The sequence below is a fragment of the Hyaena hyaena genome, unplaced genomic scaffold (assembly GCF_003009895.1).
Source record: "Hyaena hyaena isolate Hyena2069 unplaced genomic scaffold, ASM300989v1 scaffold_234, whole genome shotgun sequence".
NCBI lineage: Eukaryota > Metazoa > Chordata > Mammalia > Carnivora > Hyaenidae > Hyaena > Hyaena hyaena.
The window spans coordinates 1,135,686-1,154,572 of NW_024080865.1; the positions used below are offsets into that span (position 1 = coordinate 1,135,686).

The 18,887-nt window shown below is 37.2% G+C and overlaps 1 protein-coding gene across 2 annotated transcripts in view; it reads left to right on the forward strand.

The window, feature by feature from the left end:
* Nucleotides 1–18,887, forward strand: part of TOPBP1 (DNA topoisomerase II binding protein 1) — a 69,291-nt gene continuing 50,404 nt past the window's right edge. The window contains exons 1-10 of one of the 2 annotated variants that reach the window (XM_039243856.1): nucleotides 1–123; nucleotides 752–842; nucleotides 2,669–2,803; nucleotides 4,249–4,392; nucleotides 5,039–5,220; nucleotides 6,348–6,544; nucleotides 8,771–8,950; nucleotides 9,654–9,823; nucleotides 12,214–12,377; nucleotides 12,529–12,776. In XM_039243856.1, coding sequence (XP_039099787.1) covers nucleotides 759–842; nucleotides 2,669–2,803; nucleotides 4,249–4,392; nucleotides 5,039–5,220; nucleotides 6,348–6,544; nucleotides 8,771–8,950; nucleotides 9,654–9,823; nucleotides 12,214–12,377; nucleotides 12,529–12,776 — 1,504 coding nt within the window. In that variant the 5' untranslated portion in view covers nucleotides 1–123; nucleotides 752–758. Of the gene's footprint in view, nucleotides 124–751; nucleotides 843–2,668; nucleotides 2,804–3,275; nucleotides 3,441–4,248; nucleotides 4,393–5,038; nucleotides 5,221–6,347; nucleotides 6,545–8,770; nucleotides 8,951–9,653; nucleotides 9,824–12,213; nucleotides 12,378–12,528; nucleotides 12,777–18,887 lie in introns of those variants that run through there. The other variant, XM_039243857.1, reaches the window with a different exon arrangement.

Below are 18,887 nucleotides of genomic sequence, written 5' to 3' on the forward strand. Positions count from 1 at the left end.
TTCGGGTCGGGGGCGCCGCCGGCTGCGGTGGGTGTGCGCCGAGCTGGCGCCCGACCCCAGCCACCGTCCTCCTGGCCACGCGCCCCCTAACTCGCTGCCCGAAGACCCCCAGGCTCCACCGAGGTGAGTAGGCACGGAGAGAGGACCCAGCTCCCTCCTCACCCTGATTGGAGGGGCGCTACACTTCCACTGGCCTCCGGGGCCTTAGTTTCCCCCACTCGTGTAAACGGCCCTGGTACCGGCGGGTGAGGCTTTGAAGCCGGAGAGAACGTGGCTGCCTTTGGACCTAGAGTCAGGCCTTTCTCTGGGAGCTGGCGAGCAGGAGCATTCGGCCTTCTGGGGACATGACCTTGCTAACCGGTTTTCCACTTATATGTTGAAGTCCATTTACTGAGGATCGAACAAACCTCGAGGGTCGTGGACAGTTTCGTTCTGTGTATCTTTAAGCTAAGCGCAGCTGAATGCCCCATGTCCATAGGGGGTCTTAGAGACCCATAACAAGCGCCCTGAATGTATTCAGCTTAGGGACACTAACGTCGTTTTCTGATTTGCAAGGATTGTTATTGTCCTCTTTTTTTCTTGACTTTGCCCACATTCAGCGTTTCTTAGAAACTGATGAGCGAATTCATGGGCAAAGCCAGAATGTCTATCCTTGGCCGTTGTTGTCTGCCCGGAAAAATAGCTGCTTTTAACATTTAACTTCATACGAGATGTGTTTTTGTCCTTGCTAATGGCTCCCTTGTTTTGACAGTTCAAAAATGTCCAGAAACGACAGAGAACCGTTTCTTGTGAAGTTTGTAAAGTCTTCAGACAATTCCGAATGTTTTTTTGAAGCTCTTGAGGTAAGGGTGCTTGAAACTCCTTGTTTGATGCTATGAATTCATTTTCTCTTTTTTAGTGTTTTTGATTTATTGGGTTTCTTATGTCTTCGTTATTTTTTGAAGTTTTATTGTAGTCTATATTAATATAGAGGTGTTGTTACATATTTTTGGGGTTGATGTAAATATATCATTATTGTGTATTTTGGAGAGCATAAATCTATGATGACAGTTTTATTGAAAGTAACACACCTGTTCTTGGAAGTTACATTTCTTTCTGTGTGTACTAATGAGAGTAGACCTTTGTGTGTTGAAGAAATTTGAGTCTGTTGTGTACTGGTATCACTTCAGTTTTTGGCGTTAAACCTGTGTTTCATTACGTACAGTGTAATATGGGCAGATGTAGGGGGTTTGTAGAGCCTGGCTACTCACAGACCCCAGTAGCATCAATAGAGTTGGAAATGCAGAACATTGGGCCCAACTGAGACTTTCCAATTAGCACCTGCCTTTTAACAGGATCCTCAGTGTGATTACTGTGTATATTGAAGTTTAAGAAACATTATTGTAGCAGGTTTTTCTCTAAAGTTCATTCAGCAAATAATAGTTGAGTGTCGTGACCTGTTAAGGACTGTTCAAGTACTTGGGATACGTCAGTGATCACAGCAGGCAAAGATCCATACTCTCTCAGAGCTTACGTTCTATTTTAGCAGGAGAGACGAGACATAAACCAGGCAGGATAAATGAGTAAACTCTATAATGTGTTACAAGGTGCTAAGTGCTATGGGATGAGGGAAGAGCAAAACAGGTTAATGGGTTCTAGAGGATGTTTGTTGGGGGAGGAGGGAAGGGTACAGTTTTAAGTGGAGGGTGATCAGGGAAGGCTTTATGGAGAAGATGATAATTGAGTGCACTTGAAGGAGGTGATATAGTTAACCGTGCGTATGTCTGGAGTGAAGCTTTCAGGCAGAGAGCACAGCTATACACAGGCCCCTGAGAAACTACTTGGAGTGTCTATCCAACAATAGTGTGTCTATACTGTAGTGAACAAGGGATGGGGGAAGAATACTAAGGGGTGATTAAGAGAGTACGTGTGAAGATGTCATGTAAAAGGCCTTGAGGGCCATTGTAAAGACTTTTACTTTTTCTTTTTCATTTGAGCATATCTTTTTTTTCCATTTTTAAATATAATTTTTTTAATGTTTTATTTATTTCTGAGAGAGAGAGAGAGAGAGACACAGCATGAGCAGGGGAGGGTCAGAGAGAGACACACACACACAGAATCTGAAGCAGGCTCCAGGCTCTGAGCTGTCAGCACAGAGCCTGATACGGGGCTCGAACCCACGAACTGGGAGATCATGACCTGAGCCGAAGTCAGATGCTTAGCCGACTGAGCCACCCAGGCGCCCCTCATTTGAGCATATCTGATAGAAGTGAGGGATCAAATCAGGTAAAGACCCGGGAGAATAATATTCCAGGTAGTGGGAACAAGAGGAAGATCTCTAATGAGGTCATGCTTAGCTTGTTCCAGGCCCAGCAAGAAAGCAGGAGGCTAGAGAAGAGTAAGCGAGAGATGAGTGGTAGAAGGTAATAGTGGGGAGACAGGCAGGGGCCCAGACTCATCACCTGATTTGTATTATTAAAGAGATTACTAGCTGCTGTGTGGAGAATAGATTTAGGGCGAGGAAGGGAGAAGGAACCACTTGGGAAACTTCTGCAGAGATCTAGGGAAGAGATGATGGTAGCTTTCAAAGGGGAAAAGATTGGATTGGAGATGGATTTTGAAGGTTAAGTTCAAAGGACGTAAATACAGGTGAAAAATTTCAGATGCATTCTTTCATTTTTTCTTTCAGTCAATAAAAGAATTCCAATCAGACGAGTATCTTCAGATTATTACAGAAGAAGAGGCATTGAACATAAAGGAAAATGATAAGTCACTTTATATCTGTGACCCATTTAGTGGCAATGTCTTTGATCACCTCAGAAAGGTTTGCTAACTTTTAGTGTGTCCCTTCCATAGTCTGCTTTTGTGTTGTTTTTGCTTCAGTGGATATAAATTCTTTACTGACCATGAAGTATTATGCAAATTATGAATAGAGAGGAATCCTTTGGTTATAGGCAACCAGAATAATACTTTGAAAGGCTAATGATGTTACAGTAAGTTTTTGTATTTCAGGACATTTAACTTCATTTAGTTTAAGTGAACCCTATAGTAGTGAAACATTTTAGTGATGAACTTCTACTTTAACTCAGTTTGATTGCAAGGTTTTCAGTAAAGAGCAAGAAAAGATCTGAACATAACTCTTGGTTACTTCCTGTCTTTGCTGTGTGCCCTTACACACAGAATTTTAGTACCTGTACCTTGTATAAGGTCTGAAACATATGCTAAGAAAGAAGCATTTGAGAGATGAGTATTGCAATATACCAATGAGCCATCTTATTTCTTTTTGTTGATTCCAGAGTCTACTGACTCATTACATTTTTGGTGTCTGGACAAGAGAGAAGCCTTGAAATAAAAGTATACTGGCTGTAATTCCATGCAGATTACAAAGAAGTGACTCTTGTTTGAAGGAGAAGAAAACATAGAAGAGTAGGTAGATGCAGTGTCTACACAATTTATGGAAGGTCTGTGCCCACCTTTGCCAAAAGCATTGTTGGTCTTACCCTCCTTTTGGAAATAACACTCCTGGTCAGATAGAATCAATAGCACTAAAAAGTCAAAATTTCCTATGGCTGAACAAAAAGATAGCCATAATCTTTTGCCTTGTAGATCTTTAAATCAGTGATTTAAATCACCCACAGACTTTTTAGTTCTGGCTTGAATGTGCTGATGTTGAGCAAGACTGTCACTTTTCTTAACGTAGTTATCATTGAAAATGAAAGGTCACTTTTAAGCGATCTGTAATACCTTAGAGAAGTCTTTGTGTGTCTTACTTGGAAAGACATTGAGTTGAAGACAAAGTGTTAAAACACAGGTGTAGAAACTGCCTAGGATTATGTTGTGTGTGTGACAGTGTAGGTATTTTAGAAGGGGGTCAGTGAGGCTCTTATTATTTTAAACTGCTTGATTGGCTTGGTACTTCATTTAAAAAATATATATGGATACTTCCTAATTATTATAGCATAAAACTGTTACTCATACATCCTACCGTTAAGGCTGTGTTTGTTTCAAAGATTAAAATTTGGTGGCAGCTTTGACTGATGTGGCTCTTGAAGCTTATTTCTTTTGATAGACTGCATTGTTTGATTCGCATGTGTGCTTATTTAATGTGTAGTGTCCCTGACAAATTAAACAGATTTTCTTAGAACAATTTGGTGATTTTTCTGCAGTGGTCATCACCTTCTGTATAAATAATTGGTAAATGTTACAAAATGTAATTTCATAATACAGGACGTCTTTTCCTACATACTAAACCTTCTCCTCTTTTTATAGCTTGGCTGCAGAATTGTTGGCCCTCAAGTAGTCTCATTTTGTATGCACCACCAACGATGTGTCCCAAGAGCTGAATATCCAGTCTATAATATGGTTATGTGTGATGTAACTGTATCTTGTACAAGCCTGGAGAAAGACAAAAGGGTAAGTGTTGAGGAGTATCATGATCTATACATACATACATGTATCTCCACACTTAATCTTCTGCTATGTAGGAGACACTTGGAAAGACTTTGTAGTTGGTGTTCTTGGCTTAAACAAAGTCAGTATACAATAGTGTACATCTTTTCTATTTTAACGAATACAGTACCAGCTGTTTAATTGAAAAGTGACTACTTGAAAGAAAACTCCCTTTTTCCTCTCTGCAGTTGATGAGTTTGAGTCACATTTTTTCCACTCTAGGTGGTTAATCTTATTAAAAAAAAACGTTGACAGGTAGCATGGGCTGTGGGTTTAGCATTAGCTCCAAGGTAAGAAATAATTGGATAATGCTTTCTAAGAGATAAAATACATATTTTTATATGTAATTTATAAAATTTATATTTGAAAAAAACTCATGGAGTTGAAAGAAGCAAATATAGGAAAATAATGTGTGAAGGTAATTATTTTTTACTTTATATTTCATATTTATCTTTATCCAAAAAGTAATTTGATTATTTAACTTTATAGTGGTGAGAAACATTTGTGCCTTCAAGCTAACAATGACACAAGATATTTGTGAGTCTCTGTATAAAAAATGGTAGAGATACTGTTTGCTTTAGTACTAACGTACTTTCTTTTGGGTTTACAGGAAGAAGTTCATAAATACGTACAAATGATGGGTGGACACGTATGCAAAGATCTTAGTATATCAGTAACTCACCTTATTGCAGGAGAAGTTGGCAGCAAAAAATATTTAGTTGCTGCAAACCTAAAGAAACCTATTTTGCTTGCTTCTTGGGTTAAAACACTTTGGGAGAAGTCACAAGAGAAGTAAGAAGGACATTTAGATATTTTCTAGATTTAAAAAAAATGATACACTTGATCATGTTGGCTTATTGTGGGTTTTTATAGGGGAGGTTTTATGTTATCCTTTCGGGATTTGCTATTCAGGGACAAAAAATGGGGTTATTACCCTTGAGTGAAAACAAGAGAGCAAAATCTGCAGACTCTTATTATCAAGGTATTAGTTGATAGGTAGAGTAGGCTATTGATTTAATATTAGCTACAAGGTAAGAAATGCTTTGATAATAAAATTGTTTGCAGCAGTAACTGCTTATAAAATAGTTGAGAAGATCACTGTAGCAACTATAGCTCTTTAAGTTGCATTATCCTTCCACTACTCTGCCCATATATTAAGATGGAGACTGAATTAGCCTTTTTGGCAATTGTATTCCCTCCCAAAGACGCCTGCCTATGTTAGGTTGAATGTAAACCTATGTAATGTAAACCAACAACTAGGTTGTGGTCCTTCTGTAAATGTGAATCAAGCTCACTTTATGTACCTGGCCTGAGCTAGGCATTAGATACACATAGTGAGCAAAGCAGGATACCTGCTTGCCTTCATGGACCTTAGGAATAGGTAGTTTTCCAGTCTTCCTCTCAACACTGTCCAGCATATCCTAAACCTGTCTTCTTATTGGAGCCTGCATTCCCAGCATGTCTGTCTTGCACAGAGACAAAATTGTAATGATATTTTTGTTGGTACTCAGCCAAAAATCTTTGCTTATTACCCATATAATGGAAGGATAAAAAGTCTTATTTTTCTAGTAGGCAACCAAGATCGTTTGCGTTTGTAGGGATTTCAGACCTAAAATTTTGGAAAACACACTGCTTTGACCCGCATGGATTTAAAGAGTTAATGAAATATATTTTCTCTCAAAACAGTTTTATTTGAGAAGCTCCATCTGAAGTATTACTTTTTATTAGTGACATGGTGTTGAGCAAGATGAGTAATTTGTCAGTTTCCCTTTTCTTGAAGATGATTAAAACCCCAAGATTAGAGTCCTAAAAAATGGGGAAAGTCTCAATGATGTCTGTTGTTTTTCATTATTCTTCTGGCAGACTTTAAACTAGTATATTAATATGTTTATTTTTTCCCTGTAACTTACTTTCCCCAGAAAAATAGCCAGATATACTGACGTAAACATGGAAGACTTCAAGTGTCCTATTTTTCTTGGTTGTACAATCTGTGTGACTGGCTTGTGTGGCTTAGAAAGAAAGACAGTTCAGCAACTCACAGTTCAGCATGGAGGTCAATACACAGGGCAACTGAAAATGAATGAGTGTACACACCTCATTGTGCAAGAACCAAAAGGTAAAACTGTATGTGAGAAAATACAGAATTTTCTCTAGGATTTAACATTTGAAGATGTTTACAGAAGACCTTTTGCTTCTGATATGTTATAAATCTGTTACATTATTTTCCCCTGAAATCTTACAAAGATACTTTGGTTCACAATCTGTAGAAAAATTACATGACTATCCAGGCTTATCCATGTCAATGAAAAAACTTATAGGACAAGAAATTTGGATAGATGTAGCTAAATTACATTTCTAACGACAAAAGGCTTGGCTTAGTTTTTAATTGAACAAATCAGCTTTATTAGATGAATTACAAGTTGTAACTTGAAGATATACCTTGCAGCACACAAGGCAGTTAAAAGAAGAAAATTCATTACCAGGGGCACCTGGGGTGTTGAGTTGGTTGAGCCTCTAACTCGGTTTCAGCTCAGGTTGTGATCTCTCAGTTCATGGGATCAAGCTCCAAAGTTGGCTCTTTGCTGTCGATGCGGAACCTACTTGGGATTCTCTCTCTCCCTTTCTCTCTGCCCCTCCTGCACTTTCACATGTGCGCTTTCTCTCAAAATAAATAAATGAATATTAAAAAAAAAACCCAAAAAACTAATGGGGCGCCTGGGTGGCTCAGTCGGTTAAGCGTTCGACTTCGGCTCAGGTCATGATCTCACAGTTTGTGGGTTCGAGCCCTGTGTCGGGCTCTGTGCTAATAGCTAGCTCAGAGCTTGGAGACTGTCTTAAGATTCTGTATCTCTCTTTCTCTCTCTGACTCTCCCCTGCTGGCGCTGTCTCTCTCTGACTCTCAACAAATAAATAAAAAAACATTTAAAAATTAAAAACAAAAATTTAAAAGAAAAATACATTACCAGTAAAAAATAACTCCTTAAAATTTCATTTAATTTTGGTGTCCTGTAACCTTTATATCTATTGTGGAAGTTTTGGGTTTTTTTAACCAGTTCCCTTAAAATATGTACAAATTGATGAGAGAAGAATTTTCTTAATGCTTTTATTATCTCTTTTTTCTGTGTTTTAATAAACTACCTAGATAAGAGACAAAACTAGACAACTGCTAAAAGTAATTGGTAATTGTCCTTAAATCAGAACTTTAGGTATAGCCAATTATGATACTGTGAGTAGCATTGGTAATTGCGATTGGATTTCTGAATCTGAAGGCAGGTTATCCCTTGGCTCTTAAGAATGTCCAAAAAAATCCTCTCGTGTTACTGTTTATTACATTCTGACCTCAATTTCTCTATGATACTATTTCAAAGTACATTGTGTTAAAAGTTGTTTTAAGGCAATAAAAAGATTTTAAAGCTATAATTTATTTGCCTATTTGCACTTCAAGTTGAATCCTGTTGACATTGGAATAATCTATTCAAAGATGGTATATATGTTTTTTAAGTTTACTCGTTTATTTTTGAGAGAGAGATCTTATGTGGGGTAGGAGCAGAGAGGTAAGGAGACAGAATCCCAAGCAGGCTTAAAGTATCAGCACAGAGCCTGATGTCAGACTCAGACTCACAAATCATGAGATCATGACCTGAGCCAAAGTGATGTTTAATTGACTAAGCCACCCAGGCACCCCAAAAATGGTATTTTTTTAGTATTATAGGCATTTACAATCTTCACAGTTGTTTTCTGCAGTCTTACTAAACCCACACACTTCTTTGAATTATTCCCCGATTACAGATTAAGAAACTGGTTTAAAGAAATTTAGCAATGGAGGCTATACTCAAACCAAGTCTAATATTTCAGTTACCCTACATTTATTCCTCAGTTTTATTTTATTTTTAAAAATGTGTAGTTATTTATTTTGAGAGAGAGCACGATCAGTGGAGGGACAAAGAGGGAGAGAATCCCAAGCAGGCTCTGTGCTGTTAGCACAGAACCCAACATGGGGCTCAAACCCACAAACTGAGATCATGACCTGAGCCTAAATCTGGAGTTGGACTCTCAACTGAATGAGCCACCCAGGTGCCCCATAAATTACTCAGGTTTTAGAGATTAAACCCCCTTTATGGCATGTGTATTTACACAACACATGGAAAATATAATTGGGTAATAACTTAAAATATTTTTTAATATACTGTATAGCATACTGTTTGAAAGTAAGAATAATTAGTGGTAACTTTAATTTTGTTTCAGGTGAGTTTTTTCCCATAACCTGTCCTACTTTGAATATTTCTACAGAGAAATTTTAATGGTTTACATTTCTTTCTTTATTTCTTAATGAACATAATAGGTCAAAAATATGAATGTGCCAAGAAATGGAATGTACACTGTGTGACCACACAGTGGTTTTTTGACAGTGTTGACAAAGGTTTTTGTCAGGATGAATCCATATACAAGACAGAGCCTAGACCGGAAACAAAGACTGTGCCTGATACTTCCACTCCTACTGGCCAGATCAACACAGTTGATAGTAAGTCTCAGTGAAATTAAACAGTCATCTTTAACACTGTTTTCTATGTAAGAATTGATTTGTAAATAGAATCAGTGAGATATAGTAAGGAATGTCATCCTTTGTTGATATGCTCCCAGGCATAATTGTATAATAACTAAATTATATGAAAATTAGTCCAGAACTCCTGGCATTTCTTTTTATAATGTATTTTTTATAACGAATATTTTTTTTCTTTTTGATTGAATGCAAAAGAGGATTAAAGAAATCAAGAATACTAAGGACTTGAAAGAATTTTTCAAAACTCGACAATGTCCAAATAGTAAGACGTTTTTATTAGTTTGCTGCAATTGTTAGAAACCATCGGTATTAATAGAAAAATTTAAAACCATTTCTGTCTTATAGGTGCCATGTTGGTGATTTAGCAGATGTTATGCTTTTTTCTTTCCTGGACCCTACAGCCAATAACTTCAGATTTTTAATGGAAGCAAGCCACAATTAAAATGTATTAGATATATTTTTATTTGAATAAGATATGAAACAGTTTCATTTTTTTTCTTATACTTGGCCACTAAGACTTCGGTAAAAACATTTGAATCTTACTTTGGAAATTACACACTTTGGAATTCTACAGCCCTTTGTGTATAAGAAAAGTTAATCTATAGAAAAATAAGTAATCACATTTTTATCTCCATAAATTTCTATATCTTTGTTTGATATGTAGGTCGTACTCTTTCAGATGTCAGCCATATTTCCAACATCAATGCAAGTTGCATAAATGAATCGATATGTAATTCAGTTCTTAATAGCAAAGTGGAGCCTACACTTGAAAATCTAGAAAATCTGGATGTCAGTGCATTTCAAGCACCTGAAGATTTATTAGATGGTTGTCGGGTAGGTCTTTGTTGTGTAATACATGCAGTGAAATTAGATATCAGTACTACCTAGCCTAACTTTGAAGACGCCTCAGAGTTGGGCTTGCTCCTTATCTGCATAAGCCCTTCCGCCTAGCTAAGCAGATGCAGACATTAGGCCATGTCTGTCCTTCAGCTGTCAGGGTCTCTGCCTGGGATGTGCCTTCATTTGTAGCTTTCAGAGTTTTTATTATTTTCAATTCTGAGCTGTCCTAAGTACAGTAATTTTTCTACTCCGTTTTGAGAGCACTTCGTTTCTGAGCCACTTAATGGATTTTCATTTATAACTGTCACTTTATAAGTGTTTCTGGTATGCTATACTTTGCTAATCAATCCGTATATATTAATATGTTGTATATAATCTCATTTAATTCCCGCAACTCTAAAATGGGTATTACCTTGAGGCTGAGGCTTAGCAGATTAAAATTCTTGTTTAGAATCACACAGACATTAAGTAGACAGCCATCTACTCCAAATCCTATATTCCTAACCATTAGACGTAGTGCTTTGTTTAACGTCCCTTGGGCTACTTAATTTTTTAATGTACGAATATCTTATAAGTGCCTTAACAAAAATACCATATGCTATATATCTCCTAGAGCTGAGTACTTATTTAATATATTTCTACTTGTAGGCATGGCTGGGTGGCTCAGTCAGTTAAGTGTCCAACTCTTGATTTCACCTCCAGTCATGATCTCACGGTTTGTGGGATCCAGCCCTGCATCAGGCTCCATGCTGTCAGCAGTTTTGTCTTTCTCCTCCTCTCTCTCTGCCCTATCACCACTTGCACGTTCACTCTCTCTCAAAATGAGCCTCCCTCATGGTCCATTTCCATGGGTTTCTCAGGACTCACCTGGCAAATAAACTTTAAAAAATATATAAATATATATAATTTTCCTACTTGTACAGTATATAGGCTATATGTTAATTCTCAGTAGCAAAGATTTAACCCCGTTTTATTGTTAAGAGAAGAAATTGGGCACATTACCTTACCCTTCTAATCCTTTTTTTTTTTTTTTTTTTTATTTTTTTTTTTTTTTTTNTGTTTTTTATTTATTTCTAGGAGAGAGAGAGAGACACAGCGTGAGCAGGGGAGGGTCAGAGAGAGAGGGAATCACAGACTGAAACAGGCTCCAGGCTCTGAGCTGGCAGTCAGCACAGAGCCCGACGTGGGGCTCGAACCCACAAACCGTGAGATCATGACCTAAGCGAAAGTCGGACGCTTAACCGACTAAGCCACCCAGGCGCCCCCCCCTTCTATACTTTTAAAACTTAACAACTTATGGGGCACCTGGTTGGCTCAGTTGGTTAAGTGTCCAGCTTCCACTCAGGTCGTGATCTCATGGCTCATGAGTTCAAGCCCCGTATCCGGCTCTGTGCTGACAGCTCAGAGCCTGAAGCCTGCTTTGGATTCTCTATCTTCCACTTTTTCTCTGCCCTTCCCCTACTCATGTTCCATCTCTCTCTGTCTCTCAAAAATGAATAAACATTAAAAAAAATTTTTTTTAAACTTATTAGCAGAACAGAGAGTGTCCTGTATAATCTTTTTATCCTAGACCCTGCCAATTCTGGATATGACTCTTAATTATTTTTATAGGAAATTTAGGATTCCTCATTTTTGTTAAAATATATGCTAATAATGGAGGTTATTTAATTTGGGATATAAATTCAGTTAGGAATAGATTTGTCATTTGTAAGAAATTTTTTTAAAGCCACATGTAAAATAGTGATGAAAAAGATTTTTTTATTTATTAAATTTGGTTTAAATACATAGTTTAAATAAATTATTGTATATGTATTATCAAAGCAGTGCCCTCAGCTTGACTTAAATTATCTTGTGTAATCAAATCTGTGTAAAAGGTATCTCAATTTATGGGTAGGAAATTTGATTTAGAGAGCCTAAGTAACTTATCATGGTCATGTAGTTAATTATTGGCAGCCGAACCAAAATTTAAACCCTGTCTTTCTGAATTCAGACATATAAAGTCCAGTTTATTTCTATAATCTAAAATTTACAAATAGTAAGATCTTTAGTATTTAAGAAGCTATCTGTATTTTAAACATTTTTGTGCACTAATATTCAAAAGATACTTGAATTCTAGCTTCTATTTTATTAAAGCCTCAAAATACATATCAGGTGTCTACTGTGAAGAATGATGATGCTATAGAACTGTGAAGAAGTACTAATAAAAAATTCAGAATTAAAAAAAATTGAAGTTTCAGAATATATTCCATTCTTAATGTATTTTAAATGTATACGAGTTGTCTTATACACAGTAGATTTATATTTTTTTTAATAATTGTGTTTCTGTTGAGAAATAAACCATCTTCAATGCATTAATCTAAAGTAAATATTTTCTTTCTTTGCAGATATATCTTTGCGGTTTTAGTGGCAGAAAGCTAGATAAACTGAGAAGGCTTATTAACAGTGGAGGTGGAGTTCGTTTTAATCAGCTCAATGAAGATGTAACTCATGTTATTGTGGGAGATTATGATGATGAATTGAAGCAGTTTTGGGATAAATCGGCCCACAGGTTTTGTCAGTTTTTATATCTCAAAGCATTTTCTACTTTGTAATGATTTTTCTCAAAATTGCATATCCACGCAGTTATAGAAACTGCATGGCGAGTGGGATGATGGTCTTTATAGTTTAAACTAATATATAATTATGTGCTATTTTTGTAGGCCTCATGTAGTGGGAGCAAAATGGTTGCTGGAGTGTTTTAGTAAAGGTTATATGCTTCCTGAAGAGCCATATATCCATGCTAACTACCAGCCAGTGGAAATTCCGGTTTCCGATAAACCTGAAAGTCAAACAGCCCTTTTAAAAAAGAACAACAGCTTCTCCAAGAAAGACGGTACTCCTGACGGAAAACATGAGCAAGCTGATGAAGATCTGCTTTCTCAATATGTAAATAATAACACAACAGGAGGTAATAAATAGTTGATTATTGTTTACAGTCATTAAGAAGTGTTTTAGATGTAGAATACATACATATGTGATTTCTACCAGGTTTTCTAGATTTTAAGTTAAACCTTTTCTTTCCTTAATTTTTATGTTTGTTACTTTTTGTAAGCAGGAAAGGCCAAGGGGTGCTGAACCCTCTGACCTCCTCTTCTCTCTTTAACTCACTGTCTCCACTTTGATCTGTTTTATATATCAGCCTCACTTTGTGTGAGTTTGTAACAAACAGCATGAAGTTCTATTTTAACCTTGTAATTAATTACCTCTTACTTGGTTATTGTGATCTTTAATGCGTACAGTGCTGCACTGTGGACTGTGACCTCGTATGTAGTCTTCCCAGAATGGGAAGGAAAACTGCCAGTGACGAGTTGTGAGCAGCATTTCTTCTTTTTAAAGAAAAAGTTATTATGAAATATTTAATACATTGAAAAAAGATACAAAGAATAATGTGATGCATAGCCATATGCTACTACCAACGTATAAAAAAATAGAATATTCTACGATACCAAAAGCCTCCTGTGAGTCTCCCCATTTTCCTTGTAGTTTACATGTGTATATATCTGTATTCAATGTATATCTTCTTTAATTTCTGTGTATTTTAACTTATGTAAATGACATATGGTAAGTACTTTTTTGCTATTCTCCAACCATGAGAGAAATTGATCTAATCCAAGTAACTAGTTGTGAATACACCACCATTTATCCATTTTCCCACCTATAGACATTTTTATTGTCTTTTTTTTGTTTGTTTGTTTTGCCAGTGCATACAGTACTGCTGAGATTGTTCTTACCCATGCCTCTGTGATTGCATGGACGTTTCTATACATGCATATGACACCACATTTTGTCTGCTCTGTCTGAATGAATGAAATAGAGATGTTAAATTCCACCACCATCATGGTGGCTTTGATCGTTTCTCCATGTAGTTCTATCAGATTTAATTTTTTAATACATCTTGATGTTTTATTACATGACGATCCTCATTTTTTTCCTTAAAATCTGTTTTATCTGATACTAATACAACTATCCTTGCCTCATGTGAGTCAGTATTTACTTAGTGTGACTGACTTGTTAACTATAAATCTGGTCAATTTACATTTATTGTTATGTGTGATATATTTTTTTTTATTTTATATCATCTTATTTTGTGCCTTCTGTCCCATTTTTTATGCTTCCTTGTTTAACATTTTTGCCTTCTTTTGGATAGCTTGAGCTTGCCCCGTCTTAACCTCAGTCTCCCAATTCCCTGTCTTCCTTCCACTAATGTAGAAGTTAGATCTGTTATTTTCAGTGATTACCCTTGGAACTTAAAGGTGCCTCATAACTTGAAATCTAAAGGTAATCAGAATTTTGATCTTCATCTTGAATACAAGAATATTATAACACTGTCTTCAGCATCATTGCTAATCAGACCCCTCTACACACAGTCACTAGTATACTCCGTTTATGTGATTGGGGCTAGTATTTTCATTGTCTTTTTTAATCTCACAATTAGACACTCAATTGTTTTGTGTGGCCCATATTTGTTTTGACTTACCAACATGTTTAGCGATTTCTTTGCTTCCCATTTCTTGTTGCATCTGAGACCTCTCTGGAATCATTTTCTTTCCTCCTATAAAATCTATCTTTTAGAAATTCCTTCAGTTTCTGTTAATGTCTTTATTTTGCCTTTGCCTTAAAAAATAGTTCTGCTCTGAATATAGTCCTAGACAGTTTCTTTGAGCTCTTTGGAGATGTTACTTTATCGTCCTCTGTTTCTGTGGCTGGTGGATAAGAAGTCATTCAGTCTAATTGTTATTCTTTTGTAGGAAATTTTTCATCTGTTACCTCTTTGAATATTGCTTCTTCCCCACTCTCTATATTTTCTAACTCCCATTAGCTCTGTGTGTGGATCACTTAACCTGCTCTTCTAACTTCATCTTTTTGTCTTTCTGTGATTTACTATGTGTAATCTCTTCAGGATTTCCTTCCACATCACTGTTTCTCTGTTCAACTATTGCCTAATGTGTTTAACCCATTCATTTTTTTATTTCGATAATTATTTTTTTCAGTTCTTAGAAGTTCTGGTTCTTTTAATAATCTTATTCTGTATTCATGTCTTGTTAATTATTTCTTGAAACACATTAAACATACTGCAGTATCTGAATGGAGGGGAGAAGTAGTTCTCTTTTTTGTCATGATGCCTAGTTTCTTCATGTCTTTGTGATATTGTAAACTCATTCTTATTAGAACTCTGGGAATTCTAAGAAGCTTGAAGGTGAGGGTTTCTTCCTCTAGAAAGGGTTCATATTTAAATCTGCCAAAAGTCTAAGAATTTACCAACTCAGGACACATCTCAGTTTATGGCTGGATGTTTTTTGGACCAGGCTAGTGTAAATTTGTACCCTTACCTACTTTGAGGACCCAGCCTATGATAACAAATTCTCAGGAGAGATGTTTTTTTCCCCCTTGACCCAAAGCCAAAGTCAAGTATACTGGTCATCTCCTTTGCAAGGTAGATTTTTTGTTGTTTGGTTGATTTTGGTCTGCATTGTAACTAAAGGCATTTTCCTTTAGGGTTTCTGGGTTTGTTTCCTCATTGTGTACTCCGCCCCACCTCTAATTTGTGTGAGACCAAAGGCTTAACTTGTTTCCCTCCATGTGATGTTCATAAATTCTGAGAGTCTAAGTTTCTGGAAAACTAGATTCAGGGTGACCATTAGATTTAGTAACCACTCACCCAAAAGTATACAGCGAACTAATCTTTGACAAAGCAGGAAAGAATATCCAGTGGAAAAAAGACAGCCTTTTTAACAAATGGTGTTGGGAGAACTGGACAGCAATATGCAGAAGAATGAAACTAGATCATTTTCTCACACCATGCACAAAAATCAACTCAAAATGGATAAAGGACCTGAACGTGAGACAGGAAACTATCAGCACCCTAAAGGAGAAAGCAGGAAACAACCCCCTTGACCTCCACCGCAGCAACTTCTTACTTGACACATCCCCAAAAGCAAGGGAATCAAAAGCAAAAATAAATGACTGGGACCTCATCAAGATTAAAAGCTTCTGCACAGCCAAGGAAACAACCCAGAAAATTAATAGGCAACCAANAAGAGGACATCCAGATGGCCAACAGACACATGAAACGATGCTCAGCATCCCTCCTCATCAGGGAAATACAAATCAAAACCACACTGAGATACCACCTCACGCCAGTCAGAGTGGCTAAAATGAGCAAATCAGAGAACTCTAGATGCTGGCGAGGATGTGGAGAAACAGGCACCCTCCTACACTGTTGGTGGGAATGCAAACTGGTACAGCCCCTCTGGAAAACAGTGTGGAGTTTCCCCAGGAAACTAACAATAGAACTCCCCTATGGCCCAGCAATAGCACTGCTAGGAATTTACCCAAGGGATACAGAAATGCTGAGGCATAGGATCACATGTACCCCAATGTTCATAGCAGCACTCTCCACAATAGCTAAAACATGGAAAGAGCCTAAATGTCCATCAACAGATGAATGGATCAAGAAGATGTGGTTTATCTATATCAGGAATACTACATGGCAGTGAGAAACAATGAAATCTGGCCATGTGTAGCAACATGAATGGACCTTGAGGGTGTTATGCTGAGCGAAATAAGTCAGGCAGAGAAGGACAAATATATGTTTGCATGTATAGGAGGATTAGGAGGAACTTAACTAAGGAAGAAGGGGGGAAATGGTGGGGGAAAGGGAGAGAGGCAGATCATGAGAGACTCTTGAATGCTGACAAAAACTGAGGACTGATGGATGTGGGGGAGAGGGGGGTTGGGCATGGAGAAGGGCACTGGTGGGGATGAGCACTGGGTGTTATGTGGAAACTAATTTGACAAACTTTGTAAAAATAAAATAAAAAATAAAAATAAATAAAAGTAGAGAGAGCTATAAATATATAAATATTATACAATTAAAAAAAAAAGATTTAGTAACCACTCTGCTCTGGGTTCAAGCTATTACTTCATTTTCAGTCCTTGAGGATTTCCCTTGCTTTCTTGAAAATTCAGTTCTGCATTTGTACTGATGCCTTTAATATTTTATCCTGTATTTTCAAGTGCTTTTAATGAGAGGGTTTTGAATGTCTAGCCTATCATATTTCTAGGAGGGAATTTGCAGTATTTTATCTTTTTTATTTTTTTTAATTCCAGTGAGTTAACATGTTATGCTAGTTTCATATATACAATCTAGTGATTAAATAAGTCCATGCTTCACCTGGTGCACATCATGGCAAGTGCACTCCTTAATCCCAGTCAGCTGTTTAACTCATCTCCTGACTCCCCTCCCCTCCAATAAACACCATTTCTCTCTACTTAAGAATCTCTTTCTTGCTTTATCTTTCTTATTACTTTTTTTTTTTTTTTTTTTGTTTTTTTGAGAAAGAGCACAAGCAGGGGAGGGGCAGAGAGAGGGAAAGGGAAAGAATCCCAAACAGACTCTTGTCTGCTAGTGCAGAGACTGACTTGGGGCTCAAACTCATGAACCCCTGGGATCATGAGCTGAGCCAAATCAAGGGTTGGAGGCTTAACTGACTGAGCTACCCAGGCACCCCTGTCTCTCTTATTTTTTTCCTTTTGTCTCATTGTTATCTTTCTTAAATTCTACATATGAGTGAAATTATATGGTATTTGTCTTTCAGTTACTTGATTTGCTTGGCATTATATTCTCTAGCTTCATCTGTGTCATTGCAAATGGCAAGATTTCATTCTTTTTGATAGCTGAATTATACTCCATTTGTGTGTGTGTATGTGTGTGTTACACACACATGCAGGTGCATGCCCACACTACATCTTTATCCATTCATCAATCTTGGATACTTGAGTTGCTTCCGTATCTTGTCGGTTGTAAATAATGCTGCCGTCAACATAGGGGCTCTTGGATCCCTTTGGATTAGTGTTCTTGTATCCTTAGGATAAATGCCTAGTAATGCAAGTGCTGGATCATAGGGTATATTTTTAACTTTTTGAGGAACCTCCGTACTGTTTTCTACAGTTGCTCCACCAGTTGCATTCCCACCAACAGTGCATAAGGGTTCCCGTTTGTTCACGTTCTCAACCACAATTTGTTTCTAGTGTTTTTGATTTTAGCCTTTCTGACATGTGAGTTGATAACACATTGCAGTTTTGATTTGCATTTCCCTGATAGTGATAGTGACCATCTCTTCATATGTCTTTTGACCATCTTTAGACATCTTTAACCGTCTTCTTCTTTAGAGAAGTGAACCGTCTTCTTCATATCTTCTGCCCATTTTTTTTTTTTTAAATGTTTTATTTATTTCTAGGAGAGAGTGAGAAAGAGCACAAGCAGGGGAGGGGCAGAGAGAGGGAAAGGGAAAGAATCCCAAACAGACTCTTGTCTGCTAGTGCAGAGACTGACTTGGGGCTCAAACTCATGAACCCCTGGGATCATGAGCTGAGCCAAATCAAGGGTTGGAGGCTTAACTGACTGAGCTACCCAGGCACCCCTGTCTCTCTTATTTTTTTCCTTTTGTCTCATTGTTATCTTTCTTAAATTCTACATATGAGTGAAATTATATGGTATTTGTCTTTCAGTTACTTGATTTGCTTGGCATTATATTCTCTAGCTTCATCAGTGTCATTGCAAATGGCAAGATTTCATTCTTTTTGATAGCTGAATTATACTCCATTTGTGTGTGTGTATGTGTGTGTTACACACACATGCAGGTGCATGCCCACACTACATCTTTATCCATTCATCAATCTTGGATACTTGAGTTGCTTCCATATCTTGTCGGTTGTAAATAATGCTGCCGTCAACATAGGGGCTCTTGGATCCCTTTGGATTAGTGTTCTTGTATCCTTAGGATAAATGCCTAGTAATGCAAGTGCTGGATCATAGGGTATATTTTTAACTTTTTGAGGAACCTCCGTACTGTTTTCTACAGTTGCTCCACCAGTTGCATTCCCACCAACAGTGCATAAGGGTTCCCGTTTGTTCACGTTCTCAACCACAATTTGTTTCTAGTGTTTTTGATTTTAGCCTTTCTGACATGTGAGTTGATAACACATTGCAGTTTTGATTTGCATTTCCCTGATAGTG